The sequence below is a fragment of the Zosterops lateralis genome, assembly GCF_965231275.1.
Source record: "Zosterops lateralis genome assembly, chromosome: 17".
NCBI classification, from domain to species: Eukaryota; Metazoa; Chordata; class Aves; order Passeriformes; family Zosteropidae; genus Zosterops; species Zosterops lateralis.
In genome coordinates, this window is record NC_139777.1 from 225,870 (window position 1) to 243,852 (window position 17,983).

Here is a 17,983-nt window from a genome sequence, read left to right on the forward strand (position 1 = left end):
CCCTCAGCGGTGCCGAGCCCTCAGCGGTGCCGAGCCCTCGCAGCGGGGCCGGGGGAGCAGCTCCAGCCCCGCCGCGGCCGGTCCCGACGTGCTGCCAGAGCCAGCCCTCTGCTCAACCCCCGCCCGCACTGCCCACAGCACAAGGGGGGGAACAGAAAGAGGCTATCACAGCAGATCTCGCAGCACAGTCTGGGGGTTGTGTTACACCGACCTATCGATCATGATCTTGGGGTCTCCCATCCAAGGAATAAGGTGTCGCCCCTGCTCCTGGTACTGAGCCTTCTCATCATCCCGAAACAGCTTGCAGGCATAGCCGAACACCAGCAGCTCCACACGGCTACTCCCGCCTCCGCCTGCACCTCCTCCGGGGGGCCCGGGCACCGTTCCCCCGCCTGACAACAACATTAGGGGCGGCGGGCCTGCTTCTTCTGCAGTCCGTCGAGACCCTCCGAGCCCTCCGTACATCACCGGGGGGCGCAGCGAGGCGGAGGCAGCTGGCAGGAGCACCGACTGTCCGAGCAGCGAGTCCCCGCGCGGCCGGGCCCGCGCTAAAGCCCCCGGCCCCAAAGCCCCACAGCCGCCATCACCCGAGACAAAATGGCGCCGCTTCCGCTTCCGCCGGTGGCGCAGGGACGGGGCGGGCTGCCCTTTGGGGACCGCAGATTCGAGTCGGGGCCGGGAGCCCCGCTGTTAACTCCGCGGTTAACGCGACTCCGCGGTGCCGGCGAGGACAATACGCCTTCGGTGACAAGGGCTGAGGCTCGGGGGGGGGCGGTGGAGCCACGGGCACGGCCGTGACGAAAGTGTGGCACGGCGGAGGGCGGGGCGCTGTCCCCGAGCGCTCTGTGGCGGCCCGACGCGGGGCGGGAGCCGCGTGTGGGGAGCGCCCGTGTGGGCCGACAGGAGCCCGGGGAGCTCAGAACAGAGCCGAAATGTGGGCCGGCGTGTGGGGAGCGCCCTTGTGGGCCGAAAGGAGCCCGGGGAGCTCAGAACAGAGCCGAAATGTGGGCTCGCGTGTGGGGAGCGTCCTTGTGGGCCGACAGGAGCCCGAGGAGCTCATGAACAGAGCCGAAATGTGGGCCCCGTGTGGGGAGCGCCCTTGTGGGCCGACAGGAGCCCAAGGAGCTCAGAACAGAGTCGAAATGTGGGCCCGCGTGTGGGGAGCGCCCTTGTGGGCCGAAAGGAGCCCGAGGAGCGCATAAACAGAACCGAGGTGTGGGCCCCGTGTGCCGGTGTCCCCACGCCCCTCGGAGCCCCGGAGAGCGGGGGCTGAGGGGGCCCAGGGCCGGGCAGGGCAGGGCGGCACAAGGCGGGAATTCGGCACAAGGCGGGAATTCGGCACAAGGCGGGAATCGCCTCAGGCTGCGCCCCTGAGGCTCCGGGGGAGGGCCCGGGAGCCAGAGTGGGGGTCACAGAATCAGTTCGCTTGGGAAAACACCTCTGAGACCATCCAGTCCAATCTGTGACCGAATACCTCCTTGTCAGTCAGACCCGGGCACCGAGTGCCAAGTCCAGCCTTTCCATGAAAGGGGAAAGAGAGGACTTGGGGCACTGAGTGAAAACTTTCAAGGAAAGTTTATAAACCGGAGAATTTTTTGCTAAATTGTGTGATCTGGGCTGAAATTTTCAATGTCATGTACTTCGGGGTTATTACTTCCTTTACTCTTGGAGAACTATGAGGAAAAGCATTGATTGGTATATTTTATAATAAAATTCTGTAAGGAAGCACATGATATTTTGTGATTCACAGTGGGAATTATTCCATATCCTTAGATTCTGAGTGCCCATAAATGCTGGCAGAGCTGCAGGAATGTGTGAAAAACTCTTGGCATCATTGTACAAAAAGGGCTAAGATATGTAAAACAGTGAGAGAAGAAATGCAGGAGCACTTCAAGAGAGGTGAGTAGTTTGTATCAACATTTAGAAATACATCCTACCATGTGAACTTACCAGAGGACACCAAGTGTACTGGTGGGAATGCACTTGAATCATTGTGGAACAATTTAATACCAGCTGGAAAACACTTGGAGTAAAAAAAAAAAAAAAAAAAAAAAAAAGAGTAAGAGAAAAATGCAAAATGAACAAAACAAAACAAACAAAATATTATGCCAAGCACAGGGGAGATACGTTCTTCTGGTGTTGGCAGCAAGATGAAATTTTATTTATACTGTTTTGGCAAATGGCTTGTCAGCACTGAAGCTGAATTAATGTATACCTTTTCACTCCTCTTTTCAGAGTAAAGAAGGGCAGAAGTCAGATATTTGTGAAGAGGGAAAAGCATGTGGAATTTGAAAACTAATCTGTAAGCTTGAATCTCTAAGGTGCCTCTCAAAATTTCCCTGTATTTAGCACAATGCAATGCCTTCTCCTTTTTAAAATTCACTGTGAATCTCAGTAATTAGAAAAAAAACGTTTAAACTTCCATCTTTCACATTTCCCATCAGAAACAAATACTTAGTTTTGCTTCTGCTTAGCATAGAAATCTTAAGATTATTTCTGTTTGTATTCTAGCATGATCTCTATAATCCCCTGCACTGGAGGAGGAAAACTTGGCTGTTTTTCCTGAAAAATGGGAAGCTGTGTACAGTAGCTGCCAACTGGTACGGATTTTTTTCTCCCCTTAAACCATTGTGTTACAGAAACATTGGTGTAATTTAGTACTACTTTATGTGGGACTGTTTACAGACGAAGTCAGTATTTCTTCATTTTGGCCTTGGTCAAAGAGACTAAAATTGTTTACTAAACTCCACAATTTAAGAAGAATATTCAACCTGTTGTCATTTTTTGTTAATGTTCCATGCTACATTTAAATTGTTCCCCTCAGCTGCATTTGCCAAAAGCCAAGGTCTGTAAAGTGTTTTGTCAGCTTCAATAGAAGACTCCAGATACATTTTGTTTTTTCTCTCAGAAGAAAGGCAAAAGCCATAGCCAAAATTAAACATTAGGGTTCCTCCTCCAGCCTTTCTTTGTTTCCTACATGAATGTTATTCATGTTTAATAACAGCCACAGTTTCTGTGCGACGAAGGGTAACATTGTAGCCTTGAGTAGAAAGAAATTACTGCTAGCAGAGGATTTTCTCTGTACAAAGCAATCGGTAATTGCTTAGATTTCCTTTTAGCTGTTAAAAAAATAAAGCCCTTAAGCAGAAGACCATTTGCCTTTCTAAAATTTGTTGGTAACTTTTACTCCAGGAGGAAGAAAGCCATTAAAGAAGCACTTTTTCTGTGTCACAAGGTTAGGTATTAAGAGCTTGCCGTTGTTTTTCTGCTTTGGTGGAGTTTTGAGCAGCCTGCTTGATTTCAGGGCTAGGTAGGCTATTTATGCCCTCTTCACTAGACCTTAGACAGCTAGAAATGTCTAAAACCTTTTTCAGAGGTGGAGAGCGCTGCTAACTTAGAGGGTTAATTTAGCTTGCCTTGACTGTTGGCTGATTATTGCTTAAGGGGTCAAAAAAAGCATTGATTTAATCCAACATCCCCGTGCCTGGAGCATGCAGCTGTTGGGATTGCATCAAAAGTTAAATAAAACAACCAACCAAACAAAAACTTCCCAGAACAGACACCTTTCCCACGAACAAACAAACAAAAGACAACCCAAGAAATGCACAGAAAATACTGGGAAATTAACTCAATTTGCATCATTTTATTGTTGATTTAGAGGATCCTGTGTCTCCCTGCAGAGCTCTGTTAGCTATTTGGGTAGGTCCCATATGAACATATGTCCCTGTAATTAATTACTTAATTCTTTTTTTCCATTAAATGTAAATGTAAGGACAGAATCAACCTTGTTTTCAAACAAATTAACGTTCGTATAGTGAATGTTTTCATGATTATGCTTCAATGTATGCATTTGTAGAGTCAAATTTCAGCTTAAAATTTTTAAAACACCAAATAAAAGTTCCCAGCTAGGAAGAACTAGCTGATTAGTCAGACATAGCTCTTTTGATTTTGGATGAATAGAAGTGAATTTCATCCTTAACATGTTATTTTAGTAATGTCCGGTAATTAAATGCTTCTTCATGTTTGACAATAAAAAAGCCTTTGCTAAAAAGGCAGAATCTCTCTCCTGACAATGTAATGTAAAAAGCTTCTGTTGTTGAAGAACAGTTCCTTTTCAAAGTAATATGTGAAAATTATTTTTCCCTGTCTCTCTGAAAACCTTCTTTTTACTGTCAGCTGGCTATGGGAGTGGTGGGCATTATGCACCAACCCAAAATACAGAGCTTTTGGACAGAAGTGGGAGGAGTGGCCGATACTCCTTTGGGCAGCCCTTCAGAAGGATCTCAACAGGTCAGAGGGATGGGCAGAGAGTCTGGAATTCTACAAATGCAGATGCATGGTCCTGGATCTAGGGGGGAACAACCCCAGGCACCAGCACAGACTGGGGACAGCCTGCTGGAGAGCAGCTCTGCAGAGCAGCACCTGGGGGTGCTGGTCCCTTCCAACGGGATCCATTCTGTGATTCTGTGATAAAAGGGGTTCACATGTCCCATGCTGGAGCAGATTCTTATGGCTTGGGACCTGACCTCACATAAATACTGGTGTCCAGCACTTACCATGTTGCTGAAAGTGGCCCTGTCTGTCCAGTGGTCTGCAGTAATCTTCTCCCTTCTCTCCATGGGAATCTGTAGGACAAAATACCTCTCTTCAAAATACTTTTAATGTTCTATTACTGTCCTTGGGTGTTTGTCACTGAAAAAGAGTGGAATACTCAGTAACTATTTTGCAACTACTCTGTGTCTGGATGGCTTTAAATATACGAAATTGAAGGTTTTCCTGAAATTTCCAGCAGTGTCTGCCAGAGGGGTGAATGCTGCCAAGCAGCACCATCCCTGTCATGATCTGTAAAGATCCAGGCAGGACCTTGTCAGTCGGACACTCCCTGGTTAGTGCTCTTTAATCTCCAATCACAAGATTATCTGCTGCAGGGTTGCTGTGAATGCTGTCAGTTGGAAACTTGTTGTTTGAGGGAATTAAAGCAAAACAAAACATATTTGCGTAATCTCAGTTTGGATCAGGAGTATAGTTTGGAAATGTGCACAGCCAGGATTGCAAGTGCAACATAAAATGGGCTGAGCTTTTTGATTTTTAGTGTATGTACTTACTAAAAATATTTAATGAGGTTTCAATTGCAATGAAGTAGTGTTTTCATGGAAGAAGAAGTATTGTGTCCCAAACAGTATTTTTGTAAGGATCAGCAGATGGAAACTGAAGCAAGACATATGCCAGTTTAGAAAGATTGAACATACATAAAACTGCTGCAATAAATCTATATTTCTATGCCCTTAAATGCCTTTGAGCTATGCTTAAATATCTTTTTGGAAGATTAACTTTGGCAAAGTATGTGTTAAGCTTTAGTCAAATGTAAATAATTGCACTAAGTCAAAGAGTGATACTTACCCATTAAGCCATTTGATTAGACCTTCTGGGTAGCTGGCTCAGGAAGGAGTGTGTCTGCCTCCAAGAAGGCCCAAGAGGTGTTTGGCAGCTGTGCCATTCTGAATGGAAAGCGTGTTTCATATTAGATTTGAGTAAAGTGTGACTGGAAATTGAGATGGGCTCCAAGACAATATGGTGTGCACAGAAGTAGCTAATCAATGAGCATTTTGGGGAGGCTGAGCAATGTACATATTGCACGCCATGCAGAAATAGTGTGAGCACAGCTACCGGGCTAATAACCTGCTGTGAAAACATCTTGAAGATGATGGGAACATTGCAGCTTCACACTTGTGTAAGCTAGTGCAGTCTCCAAAACAGGATACTTCCCCCTCAGCTGTTAATGGTGAAGAGGAATCGTACTGTTCCAGTGACTCCTTTTCCCTTTATGAGTGGCGGTAATTGAATGGCAGGCATTCAGAAGACACGGAAGGAATTTTTACAGGTTTATGTGTGATCCAGAGCATTCGTTCAGCACTTAACTTCTGCTGGTGTTGTGTTCAGGCTGACTCAGAGTATACAGACTACTCACCTTTGAAATAGGGCATAACCTCTGCTACCTCCTCACAGCCTGTGATTTGACTTTTATGTCCATGGATTTGAACACATCATATATATCACTGAACACCATTCACTGCTGATTTATTGGGCTGCATTCTCAAAGTTGTACTCAAGAAGCCAACAGCGTAAATGTAATAAAGGATCTTAAGGTGTCCACTGGGGCAATCCAACTGCTTCCATACTCACACAGAGCAGATAAGGTGCTGTGCCAACAGCCGTGGTTTCAGTTTTATAAAAATGTATTTTTGTGCTCTGAGCTATTCTTTATTGTCTTCAGTGGTGATAGTACAGGGAAATAATGGCACATTTCCTATGAATTGGCACATGGTGCTGGCTTTCTGTTGAGAGAAATATTGTTTATTAGAGGAACAGTTGGCCACACTTACTGGCAACTTTTCTCATCTATTTAAGTGATAGATAGAAGCAGCCTTACTGCATGGACAGATGCATCTATTGTTGTGTTCATGTAGGAATAATGAGTCACTTATGAAAGTGTTGTGGCCATCCACAACCCCCAAATTTCCCAATAGCTGAAGCGTGTAATTTCTTTTAAGGTTTGTTTCATTGATACTGCACAACTTGTGGAAATTAGGACCTTGTAAAAATGTACTGATGACTTCTACAGAGCAATCTGATTGTACTATGAAAATACAAGGCAAACGTATTACTTTGGATAACTCCTACCTTCTTCATAGGAGAAGAAACAGGGCAGGATGTAACAAGGACAAAGGGGACTTTTGTTGTCTTCCTTGATCAGATGATTATGTTCAGTAATGCATGAAGTGTGTAGTAAAACTGCAGAGGAGTTACAGATTTTAAGCTGTAGTCTAGTCTTTTGAGCCCAGGCACAAATTTTTAAGCTACTTAAAGCTAGCTGTCCCTCTGTGAAGTCCACATAAAGGTTTTACCATAGGAAGATTTCGAAACTCAGCTACACTAATTACTGCTGATTTTAAGAATATCTCAGACACTGAATTTTCTGAAGAAAGACCACAGAAAATATTAATGTAACTGTGAACTGAAGCTGAGTGATAAAACTTGCTTCCTGGTAAAGGTTAAAGTATACAAAAACACAGAAATATTTTGTCATCATTTTGTCTTGATCCTTTTTTGCAGTGAAAAGCTAATGTCACTTAAAAAGAGGAGATTTCTTGACACTTTGTATTTAATTTGTGTGTCAACACTGTGGTATCAAATTATCTCCTGTTTGCTGTACTGCCTCAGCTAAAACAAGAACACAAAACCAGCTCTTGACTGCAGCAAGTGCAGTGTCATAAGAAAAAAACCACAGAAATTTGCATCAAACCAGAATAATATTTTGCTTAAGATAAAAAATCAGAAGGAAGCTTATTATTCTTTCACTGAACAGCTGCTGTGATTGTTAATTAGGGAAAGAAATGAAAAGCTGTCAGTTCATGTTGGCACTTTGTTTGTAATGCACCAGCAGAAGAGCAGATATACCAGAGCTTGTGAGAGACTTTTCATTTGAACTTCAAAGAGTAGGGGAGTTCTCCATTGAAGAAGATAATGCTGTTTCTAATAACAGGTGTGAACCATACAAATCTATGGAGAACCTTCTTATTTCCTTTTTTAATTATCTAGATTTAGAATAACAAAACAAATAAATCTAAAAGCTAATCTACTCACTCTAGGCTCCTTCATTCTTGCAACACAAATGTGTGAGCATCAGGCATGCCTGGCATTACTGTGAGCTTACTTAACATGCACACATCAGTGATTTGTAGGACTGTGTTTACAAGGCTCTTCTGATTAGCACAGTAATAACCTCTGTAGCCACGAATGCAAGCACAGATACCCACTTCCATTAGTCTGTACTGCTGAGGAGATCTGCAGATGCTTGCATGGTCAGTAAAAGGATAGCCTGGCCTGTGACCCAATCACAGGGCTGGAGGTCAAAATCTGGTGTGTCCCCCCCTTGTGCCATCGCTGCTGTGTGTAACTGTGTCCTGCTGTACCTCTGCCAGTCAGAGCAGCAGTGCCTGCTGCAGGTGTCGATGGCTGAGGGACACTGGCTTCACAGGCTTGCTTGACAACCTCTGGCTTCGCAGGGTTTCAGCACAGGCTGAAATGCTCGAGGTATGGGAAACAGAATGAGCTGAGGAAGTTAGTGTGAGTCTGCATCATCCACACAACTCCTTGGGAAGAGGAGATACTGGTCTCTGCTGGCTGGTGGAACCTTTTCAGAGGAAGAAGCTGTTGTTGGACATTGACTTGCTTACTAGCTATGGATTTTTTCTTTAAAATGATGCTTTATTTGTGCCTCTTTTACACTCTTCCAGACAGAGGAATTATGATCATGTCAAACTCTCAATCATAAGCATTATAGAAATAGAGGACTAGCAGAAATTTGCATAATTGCTTTATGCAGTGGATCAGGAAAAGATTTCATTATTTGAAGTACCAGTTGAGGGACAGAATTTTATGCTATCTTAGAGAAAAGCTTTTACAATTGGTATAATCTGGTTCTATGTATACATTATACATTCATATAACAGTGACATTTCTTATGCATGAATTGCCTGAAAATATGCTGATTATAGCAGTATGTTTGCCTGCAACAAAGTATTGTTCTATGCCTGTGGGTAACATATTAAATGACTTTAATTAGAGAAGATGCATTAATCTGAAAACTCATGCAGATTTACACCACAACACAGGTAACACAGTGTTTACATGGTGTGGTGCTGCTGTGACCCTCTTCCTCAATTCTAGTCTCTCTCTGTTGCTACTTTTACACCTCCAGCCTGATTATTGTGTTTGCAATTCTACAACTGGGGCAGAAGACAGTGATAATCCATGCCAGCATTTTGGAGTAGTATGACACAAACTGAGTTATATATAGTAGGAACAAAATCCTGATTTCATTTAAGTTAATGGCAAAATTCTCATTGAATAAAGTGGGACCTGAATTCTAATTCCAAGTAGGAAATGAGTTGTCCTAAGTGGGCATATTATAAGCACCTCTGGATAACTCAAATGGCATTGGATTGGATTGCAAATAAAATACCTCTTTAATATCTCACAAAAACTATTTGAGTAATATACTCTCTAAATAACAGCAGTTGATGACCTCTCTTTCAGAAGTGTATGGGTTGTTTTTTGGCTTGTGCTGTTTATTAGGTTGAATAACCTTGATGTGGTAACAATCTAATCACAATCCCTTCCAAATAAATGGCTTGAAAATACAAAGTGTATTTAATTGCATTAAGGGTAACTGCATGGAAAAAATTACCATCCCTTGTAATGAAGCTGTCAGTGATGTAATATGGAGGGAGAATACTGCAAATCAATGCAAGTTATTCCTGTCAGCATTCAGGAAACAATTAATTTATTTGTCTTATAGTAACTTGATTTAGCTAGATTTGTACCAGGCCTGTAACTATCTGCAGAGGACAGAGCTACTGAACAGGCACACAGAGTGTCACAAACTAACACAAATAGGAACAAACCTGAAATTTCCTTAAGACACTTGAACATCACAGGTCCCCACTTCTTTGCTGCAGCATTTGTAACAGAATTCCTGTGAACAAAATATACAGACAAGTTCCTGTTGTTGCTGTATTAATGCCAAGAGACGGGGATGTGTTGTGACTCTGTACACTGACACCTACATAAACTTACAAACGGGTAGAACAGACTTGGAAAAAGCACTGCCCTCATCACTGCTAGGTGGGTTAATCTTTCACAGGCTTTGTGCTCTGTACCAGCCTGCTTTCTTCCTGAGCATTTCCAAAACACTTTGTGCACTTTAAGAATAGGGTAGCGATGACTGATATCAAACTGCTGTCACCTTTCAAGCAAAGCTTGACAGCTGCTCAGCTGCTATTAGCAGTGCTATAAAAGTGCCTCTAGAAGCCAGCACAGCTGCTTATACACAAAGGAAAAGTGGGTGGATAAATGGCAGATAATTCTTAGTTAGAAATTTAAGGTCTTGTTAGAATGAAGTTGTACATTATGATAAAGTTAAGTGTATGAGCTGTTGCATACAACTATTTAAATCTTTTCACAGAGTACTTAGCTTGATAGATCTACTATTTTTTAAAGTAATTTAATATCTTTAATGGGCGTCTAAAATATCCCATTCAATGGGAAACAGCATCATTAGTACAACATGCAGATAACTAGTGAGTTAACAGTTCAAGAAAGTGCTTTACACATAGTAGAGGAGTCTCCTACTCACTCAGTGGTATTGTCTCACTGCTCAGTGGGGCGGGCAGAGTGATTTGCTACCCTCAGCAGTGGGCTGCACAGTTTAGACAGGCTAGTCTGACTTTTGGAGAGGATTCTGCCTGTCTTGTTCTGTGCCGTGAGAGTTAGTCTTCCTTCCTTTCCTCTTCCCCACTCAAGGGCGTGGAGGGAAATCACATCCCTGTTTCTGTCATGTCCTAGGCAGCTGGCAGAGCTTGGGATGGACCCAGATTTCCTATGCCAGACGTGATATTCTCCCTGTGTGCTGCACCTTGCATAGGGTGTGGTGGGAACAGGCCCTTGGTTTACTCTGCACAGTTGTTGACTCTGCAGTCAACTCAGGGAATGGAACACACTTGCTGAATTTGCTTATGTGCTTTTTTCAGTCTTCTGTAGATACATCTTTGTAATAAAAACTCAATAAAATTTTAATGCTTAAAAAACCCCCCAGAAAACAAACCAATGCTTTCATCATCATCTCATTGCAGGCAGGTCACGCCAAGGTGTCACTAGCTCAGAATCTAAACAGCATCTAACCAGCAAAAGTCATTCTTCAAACATGAATCCCAGAATGAGCCACTGCATTATGTAACATTTATGAATTATTCATTAACTCTGGTTTAGCATTCATCCTGCCACTTAAGCTAAAGCTGGCCCTGTATTTGCAGGTGAAAAATAACATTTTTCATTACAGTGGACAATAGTGCTTTATTCTTAGCTGGCAATATTGTTACTATGATAAAGACATACAGACAGAAATTGTATCAGTTCTTACTTTGAAGTCCTCTGACACCCAATATCCATTCTTGTAAAATTATTTTAGGTATGTGCATGTATGTGTGTTTTTATATGTATTTACAGTCATACAGAGCAGAAACTCTACCTTTGGACTTTGAGTAATACCAGAGGGGTAAAATAAAAGGACTGTGCAAATAACAATATGTTCAAGTAGTCAGTATCACATACTTTGGGCTGTGTGCTAAGCAATCCTTCATGTCTGCTTCTCTTTCTTTCTCCATTCATTTTTCAGTATGGCTTTTCCTTGTGCAGTACACACAATGCATTCAGCATCTCCCTTTTTCAGCTGCAAATGTTATAAATTATATTCTTTGACTTTTCCCTTTGTTTGTGCACAGCAGTTGAATACATTGATTCCCAAGGATAATAACCTACAGTGGTTAGCTCTGTCTGGAACACTGACTGTATAAATCAATATAATTGACTGGTGATATTAATTATTTCAGCATCTTTTCGAGCCTAGTGTTGCAGCTTTCATTCAATTATGTATTATTTAGTCCCCCATAGTTATGTAAGACGGCAGGAACATGGGTTATGTAACCTAAAGGACAAGTTATTTTTGCTTTCAAAGTAATTACAACTTTCTTCCTGCAGTGAAAGGGTCAAATCCTCCCCAGGCCCATTCTGCCCACACAGAAGGCATGGGAGATTGGATTGCAGTTGGATGGCTCTCTGAATGTTGGTCCACTGACTTGAGCAGAGATTTTCCAATTTTGGTGTGTTTTATCAGGACCAAAGGATAATAAAATTAACTCTGTAGTTTGCCCATCTTGCCTATACAGCCCATGCCCCCGTGCTCAGACCTCCAGAAAACTTTTTAAAGTCCTTGAAAAAAGGTTTGAGACCAGCTCGTTAGAGCCTAGGACTGGATATCCCCAGGGCCTATGCAGGCTATCCAAATCCACATTCAGGATTTCTGAAGAGAGCTGGAAAATGGTGAAGATCGGACAGTGTCGTGCATGCATGAGATGTAAAATTTAACATTAAAGAGTCCTGGTGTATGAAACAGCAGGAACATCCTTTCATGAAAATTCAGCTCTGTGCTGTTCATTTTGAAGTACCTGCAGCTACTGCTTATATACTGTACATATCCAGTGATTTATTGCTTTCATTCTCTCCATAATTTCTTATACCTTTCTCTTTTTTCTTTATTTTTTTCTTCTTGATCCTTTATCATTATGCTAAGCCTAACATTAACATGGGAAAACTACAGAGAAGCCACAGATGTATTACAGTAAATTTAGTTGTATACTTTGCACTTGAGATTAAATCTGTGTCACTTAAGGGCATTGCAGATGAAGTTTCTGTCCCAGAGGACTCAGTGTTACTGTACAGGAAGTAAGCAGGGGGTTGTGGTGGGGCATTTGGGTTGATACCATGCTGTAATTTGTTGTCACAGCCCTGGGTTAAGTCTGCAGCTCTCGAAGACACCGTATATCTTCAGTGCTTTCAACAAAGTGGAAGAAATCTTCTCGAAATTTTCCACTATGTTATTTTGTGCAATTGCTCATTGTGGTAGGAATATAACTCTTGCTAATTAAAATGGGTACTAGCAATTAAATTAATGTCTTACAATGCCCAGCTTCACATAATACTCAATAATGGCTGTTTCTGCAGGAAATACTTTTTCAGGAGATGATTATGACATGGTTTCCTTTGTTTCAAGCAACAAATTCTTCTAGGGCTTGACCAGAACCTCAATCTCTTAATGAGAAGGAGAAACAGAAGGGGAGAAGGAAAGAAAAGAGTCAGCAAGCTGAACAGCTCGGAAAATGAAACTAAGAAGATCACACCCTCAAATTATTGATAACCACGTAAATTCCGTTTTTATTAAGCCCATTTGATCTATGAGTCAAGGATATATGGAGCATTTTTCTTGATCTCAGTACTTTATTGTTCGTAAAATGGGCAAAGATTTTCTCCATTATTTTTCAACTATTATGGTGAGGTATAAAGCAGCAGAACATTAGATAATGAGTGTATCAGTATATTCAGAAGCGTTATAATAGTTTTACTGTTATTTCAGATTACCATCCAGACTACCTGCTGCTGAAACATATTTTAGCCATCAAAATTAAAGTCTATGCAAGTACTCACTGCAGAAGAGAATACATATTCCAAGAGAATTTAGGTGTCCCCCTCTCAGTTGTTCCAGGAGTTGCCCCGAAAAAAAGTGCCTTTCAAGTACTGAGTAAAATTGCATTCCTCTCACCTCTTCAAAACAAAAAAGGAAGCATAGAATTAGATGTAAAATAAGTTTCACTTGAAAGCTCAGCTTACAGATGAACCATCTGTACCCATAATTTTCTTTTTCTGTTTGCCTGTCTTCCAACATAAGACTAGGCAGCCACTGGGGGCTACTTGTTGCAGCCACTGGGGGCTACTTTTTCCTGGTGTCTACCAATAACAGTTCAGTGGGCATATTCTGCTCTTTAATCTCCTTGAATTTCTCAGTGACTGTTGAATATGTATATTTAGATTGACTTTAATGAAAACTGCAGTTTAAGCCAAGTTTTCATCTGATTTTGTATGTCTGTCAGTCATAGTTACAGGTCAGAAGTTACTTTGCCAAATTTGAACTGAATTTCTGGAAGACAAAAGGAAGTTCAGGACTGTCCATTTTTTTCAGTATAACTTTCTAGTCTAGACTACCACTGTAAGATAGAGTGAAATTACTTATTGCTGGGCCTCCATGAACCAAATTAGAATTCTAAGTATAGAGATGTCAGAGTCACAGCTGCCATGTGGAACTTACTCCTGATTAAATTTTCCCCATTGCTTTGGAAACAGCCGGATGCTGCAGAATCCACAGTGAGCAGCTTGGAACTTGGAATGCTTAGCAAAAAGAAACAGTTAATGTGGGTTTCTGTGGGCTCCATTTTAAGTTTTTTGTTTTGGTTCTCTTCTAAATGGTACCACAAATATATACAGAGTAAAGAAGTTTATGCTAATATATGCAGTTATAACCTCCTGGGACTTAGTATTTCTCTCTTTGGAGACCTGTCCTGAGAGACAACTGCCCAGCTGGAGTCTCCACTCTCTTGTTCAAAGGCAGTTTCAGCTCCTGCTGAATGCTATTTCAGGAAGGAAAGGACTAAGTTGATTTTTGAAGTTTTACTAGATTTGTCTGACAGCAACCTCTCTCTTGATTTTGCAGAGCTGCACAGCAGAAAGCAGATCTCACCTGAGGAAGCTGTTGAAAAGCAAAACCCATCCTTCTGAAGTGTCTTTATTTTCTTGGAATTCGAGATTTTTCTAACTGCTTTCTCATGCCTTCACTTGCCCAGATTTTTCTTCTCTGTGCTCACTTTTGCATGAATGTAATCAAATGCATTCATCAACCTCACCAAATGGTAAGATCAGGCCCAGGGAGCTCCTGTCACTCTGGGGTACAGTGCACTCATACACAGTAATTGGGCTTGGCTGGGCTCAGCCCCTTTAACCCCAGGTGTGTGGTACTGGGAGAGAACAAGGCAGAAGTGTAAGACACACCAGCCTGGGATTTCTCATTTCATTTGCAGCTTCAGGGTGGGAAATGCCAAATGGCTTGCAGTGGGGGCAGGTTTCTAGCAGCAGTAATCAGCAAGTGACTGATTTTGTGGCTGGCATCTTCTTGGCTCCTCTGTATGTTCCACTTCTGCGCAGTTGCTGGAGAGCTGTGAAGCTGTCTATAGGTGAGAGAGTGTGAATTTACTGCTACACCATTACCATTTATTTTTTGGATATGTCTTTCTTTAATGTTCTATACCACAAACACTTGCATCACCCTGTCTAGGAATGCTTTATGCTAAAAGCAGCCAATTCTTCCTCTACTTACAGTTATATCTTTTATAAAAGCGCATTTATTAGGCCATAAATGCCTCTAAGCTGCTGAAAATGGTGCCTCTTTCATTGTGTGGTGAGTACTCATTACTACATATCTTGGAGATGATTTTACTCTCTGTTTCGTATCACCAGATGAGAACACAGCTTCTCAAAGAGAAACATGGATATTAACTTCACACATTTGTGCCCTAAATCCCAGGGCAAGCAGCCAGTTCAAAGTTGTGTGTGCTGAGCAGGAGGTCTGGCACTGCCTGGCAGGACAGGGATGGGGCAGAAGTGTAGTTTCCTTTCCCTCAGTGGAGGCTGTTGTTTGGGTCTTACTGTCTGTTAGCTGCCACATTTTGTTAGACCTAGAGGCACTCACTTAGAAGACTTTTCTTTCACCAATTTTGTTTGAAACCAGCCAACAGGCTTAGAAATGAGGTGGAAGGAATATTAACAGCAGATGAATAGGCAGATGGCACAACTGTATGTGTTTCATTTCCTGTGGGAAATCAGACAGAGTTTTCTGTCAGAAACTTGCATTTTTGAAACATTTAGTGGGAAGTCATTAGAAGCACAGCTCTGTAAATTGCAGGAACTTAAATGTGGTATCCTAGTCTTTGTGCATAGTTTAGTCCTGTGTGAATAATCACATACTGAAACTCCCCTGTATCTTAAATGACTCATCTTTTCCTCTATTTATCATTTCCTCTTTGCCGGCATTCCCTGTCTGTGAAATGGGAATAGCACTATCTCTTACCTCCTGTCAGTACTGTAGATTGAGCCTCATAAAAGTACTGTAAGAAGTGCTACTGAAAAGCTGACAAGGAAAGAGAATTTTGTTTTCAAACTAGGATTTCAAACCTGTGCAGGAGGAAGGGGCAAATTCTTAGCAATAAAACAAAGATTCTCTGTCAGTAAAACTGTCTGGTGCTGCCAGTCTGTGTGTGAAAGAGGCTGCAGTCCTGGGGATAACTGGTGTGTAGTCCCACACCTCATGGCACTGCCATAATGCATTTGTCCAGGATGGTTTAACAGAGATTGGACAAATAGGATTGTCTCTGGCATTTCTCAGTGCTTGGCTTTTGTACTTTACTAACGCCCCTGTAAGCTCCTTGGCACGTGTGGATGTATAACAGTGGACTTCCTCCCCCTGCACAGGAAATATGGGGACATGCTCTGGTAATGAAGGAGCTCAGAACAAACCATCTGGTTTTAACCCAACTGTGAAACACCTACCTGATCATAAAGCAGTTCCAAATCCAAAATTTCACTGGAAGAGTCATGTAAGGATCTCTGCAAAAGTACCAGGAACACCAGCTGTCTTCTGCTTTCTTATATCAAACACACTAGAAGCAGAAGCTGTGAGCATTTCTTTTACATTTGATGTTTGGAAGTTGTTTGACACTGCATCGATAGGATAGAAATATCTGAGGAACCACATGTCACAGATATACAGCAGATTTCAGGGATGAATAACTCAGTATCCCACCTGTTATCTTTTTGTCAACAGTTTGTTCAAATACCAAGACAAGTATTCCAAAATGCAGTGAAAAGATCAGTCTTTAGTAACATTCTCTTAACTGACTTTGACAAATGGCGTCTTTTCCTGAAAACATACTTGACAATTCCTCTGTGCATCCAGAAGGCTACCAAATGTGTCTGCTCTTCCATGAGAGCTTAGATCTCCCTGGGGCCAGGAAGCCTCATCAACTTTTTAAGTCTGAGTTTTGCAGACCAGTTTGACATGAGAGGCATGATAGATAAGGTCTGACACAGGAAAGAGTTCTGTGTTCCTGTTCTCATTTGGCTGTCAACATGTGATGAGGATACCTCGAGAATGCAGGAGTTCTTGCAAATCAAATAATTCACCTGTGACTGGGGCCTGGATGGATTACAGAGGAAAGTATTCATGTCACTCTATGTCTATGAAAACGTGTAAGAAAGTTTTCTAGGTGTTATCTAGAACACGATAGATAAAACCTTTCTTACTGATTCAATAGTCAGTTCTTCTGCACTTTTAACTGCCAGTGTAGAAGTGTTCTTTGTTTACAGCCTTCATATGTTACATACTATGCTTCAAAATCTGCCATTGGATTGCCGATACCTTCTGAAACAAAGAAAGATTAATGACTTCTATGTGGTCTTGGAAACTCTGCTTGGGTTTGTTGGTAATTTTGCTACTGAAAGTCACTGTGCTCTCCTGTTTTCTAGCAAAGGTTTTTATCTCAAAAATAAAGCCAGAAAGGATATTGGAAAAATCTAAAAAGGAGAATGTGACAAATGCTGAAAACATTTATTCATAGGAACTTTCCAAAATTCGTCACTATTTATACACCTGAAAATATGACTGGTCTTGCCCTTGAAACAACAGACAGGCTTAGTTATTAGCTAAAGCTCTTATTAATAGGGGGAAGAGGGAATGTAGACACCTTAAGAGCGCTCTGTTCTCAGTACTGGAGTAGTGTGTCCTTTGTTTTTGAAATCGTTATTAGAGTAAAAGGTGCAGCTCCTTGATAAGAAGCAGTATCTAGTTACAGATGCACCATCACTTCTGCCTTTCCAGGGAATTGTTCCAAGTGAAGAGGCAATGTCTGACAGCCTTCTGTGAAGAAAGGTCAGGCCATCAGCCACCTTGCTTATCTTGTGTCAGCCGAATGAATGATGAACAGGTTGCTCCTGCCTCACAAGGTCCTTGAACATTTTGCAGCTTCTTTTGTCAATGAGGAGCCCATAATAGGGCCCCCAAACTGCTGATTGCTCTTCACAGGGGGCTGTATGTTACAATAGCTATTTTTTCTTCTCTGGTGATTTTCTGTCCATATGTCTGATGTGCTTTCTTGCATGCACTGAAGAAATACTTTGTGGAATGAAATTATCCTGCAGAATCCTGGTATGTGCTCATGACCATTATTTTGATGAAGTTGTATTTCTAAAAAAACCTAGCAGTATATTAGAAGCTTCTGCTCTATTTTGGAAAGGTTAATTTGGACCACATTCCTATCAACTGGAGTGGATTTTATCTCAACATTATATTTGGAAACTAAGGCACAGAGGTGTGAGAGCATGAGGTGATTTGTTTAAGATTGCACAGAGTATAACTCTCCCCAACTTGGACATGGTCCTTGGCTAAAGTGTCTAAATAACCTTTTTGTGTTGATTTCACAAGAAA

At 42.0% G+C, this 17,983-nt stretch overlaps 1 protein-coding gene and 1 long non-coding RNA gene across 13 annotated transcripts in view; one reads left to right on the forward strand and one right to left on the reverse strand.

Moving 5' to 3' along the window:
* The window catches only part of SFSWAP (splicing factor SWAP), a 33,287-nt gene extending 32,706 nt beyond the window's left edge, over positions 1 to 581 (reverse strand). For 2 of the 4 annotated variants that reach the window (XM_083874009.1, XM_083874013.1), the window contains exon 1: positions 212 to 581. In XM_083874009.1, the coding sequence (XP_083730135.1) occupies positions 212 to 465 (254 nt within the window). In that variant the 5' untranslated portion in view covers positions 466 to 581. The remainder of the gene's footprint in view (positions 1 to 211) is intronic. The other 2 variants (XM_083874010.1, XM_083874011.1) reach the window with 2 other exon arrangements.
* Positions 582 to 635: 54 nt separating this feature from the next.
* Positions 636 to 17,983, forward strand: part of LOC310916566 — a 36,717-nt gene continuing 19,369 nt past the window's right edge. For 3 of the 9 annotated variants that reach the window (XR_014591318.1, XR_014591320.1, XR_014591322.1), the window contains exons 1-6: positions 861 to 1,213; positions 1,774 to 1,899; positions 2,236 to 2,302; positions 2,512 to 2,600; positions 14,162 to 14,357; positions 17,667 to 17,704. This is a non-coding gene — a long non-coding RNA (uncharacterized lncRNA). Of the gene's footprint in view, positions 745 to 860; positions 1,214 to 1,773; positions 1,900 to 2,235; positions 2,303 to 2,511; positions 2,601 to 4,176; positions 4,291 to 14,161; positions 17,369 to 17,666; positions 17,705 to 17,983 lie in introns of those variants that run through there. The other 6 variants (XR_014591319.1, XR_014591321.1, XR_014591323.1 and 3 more) reach the window with 4 other exon arrangements.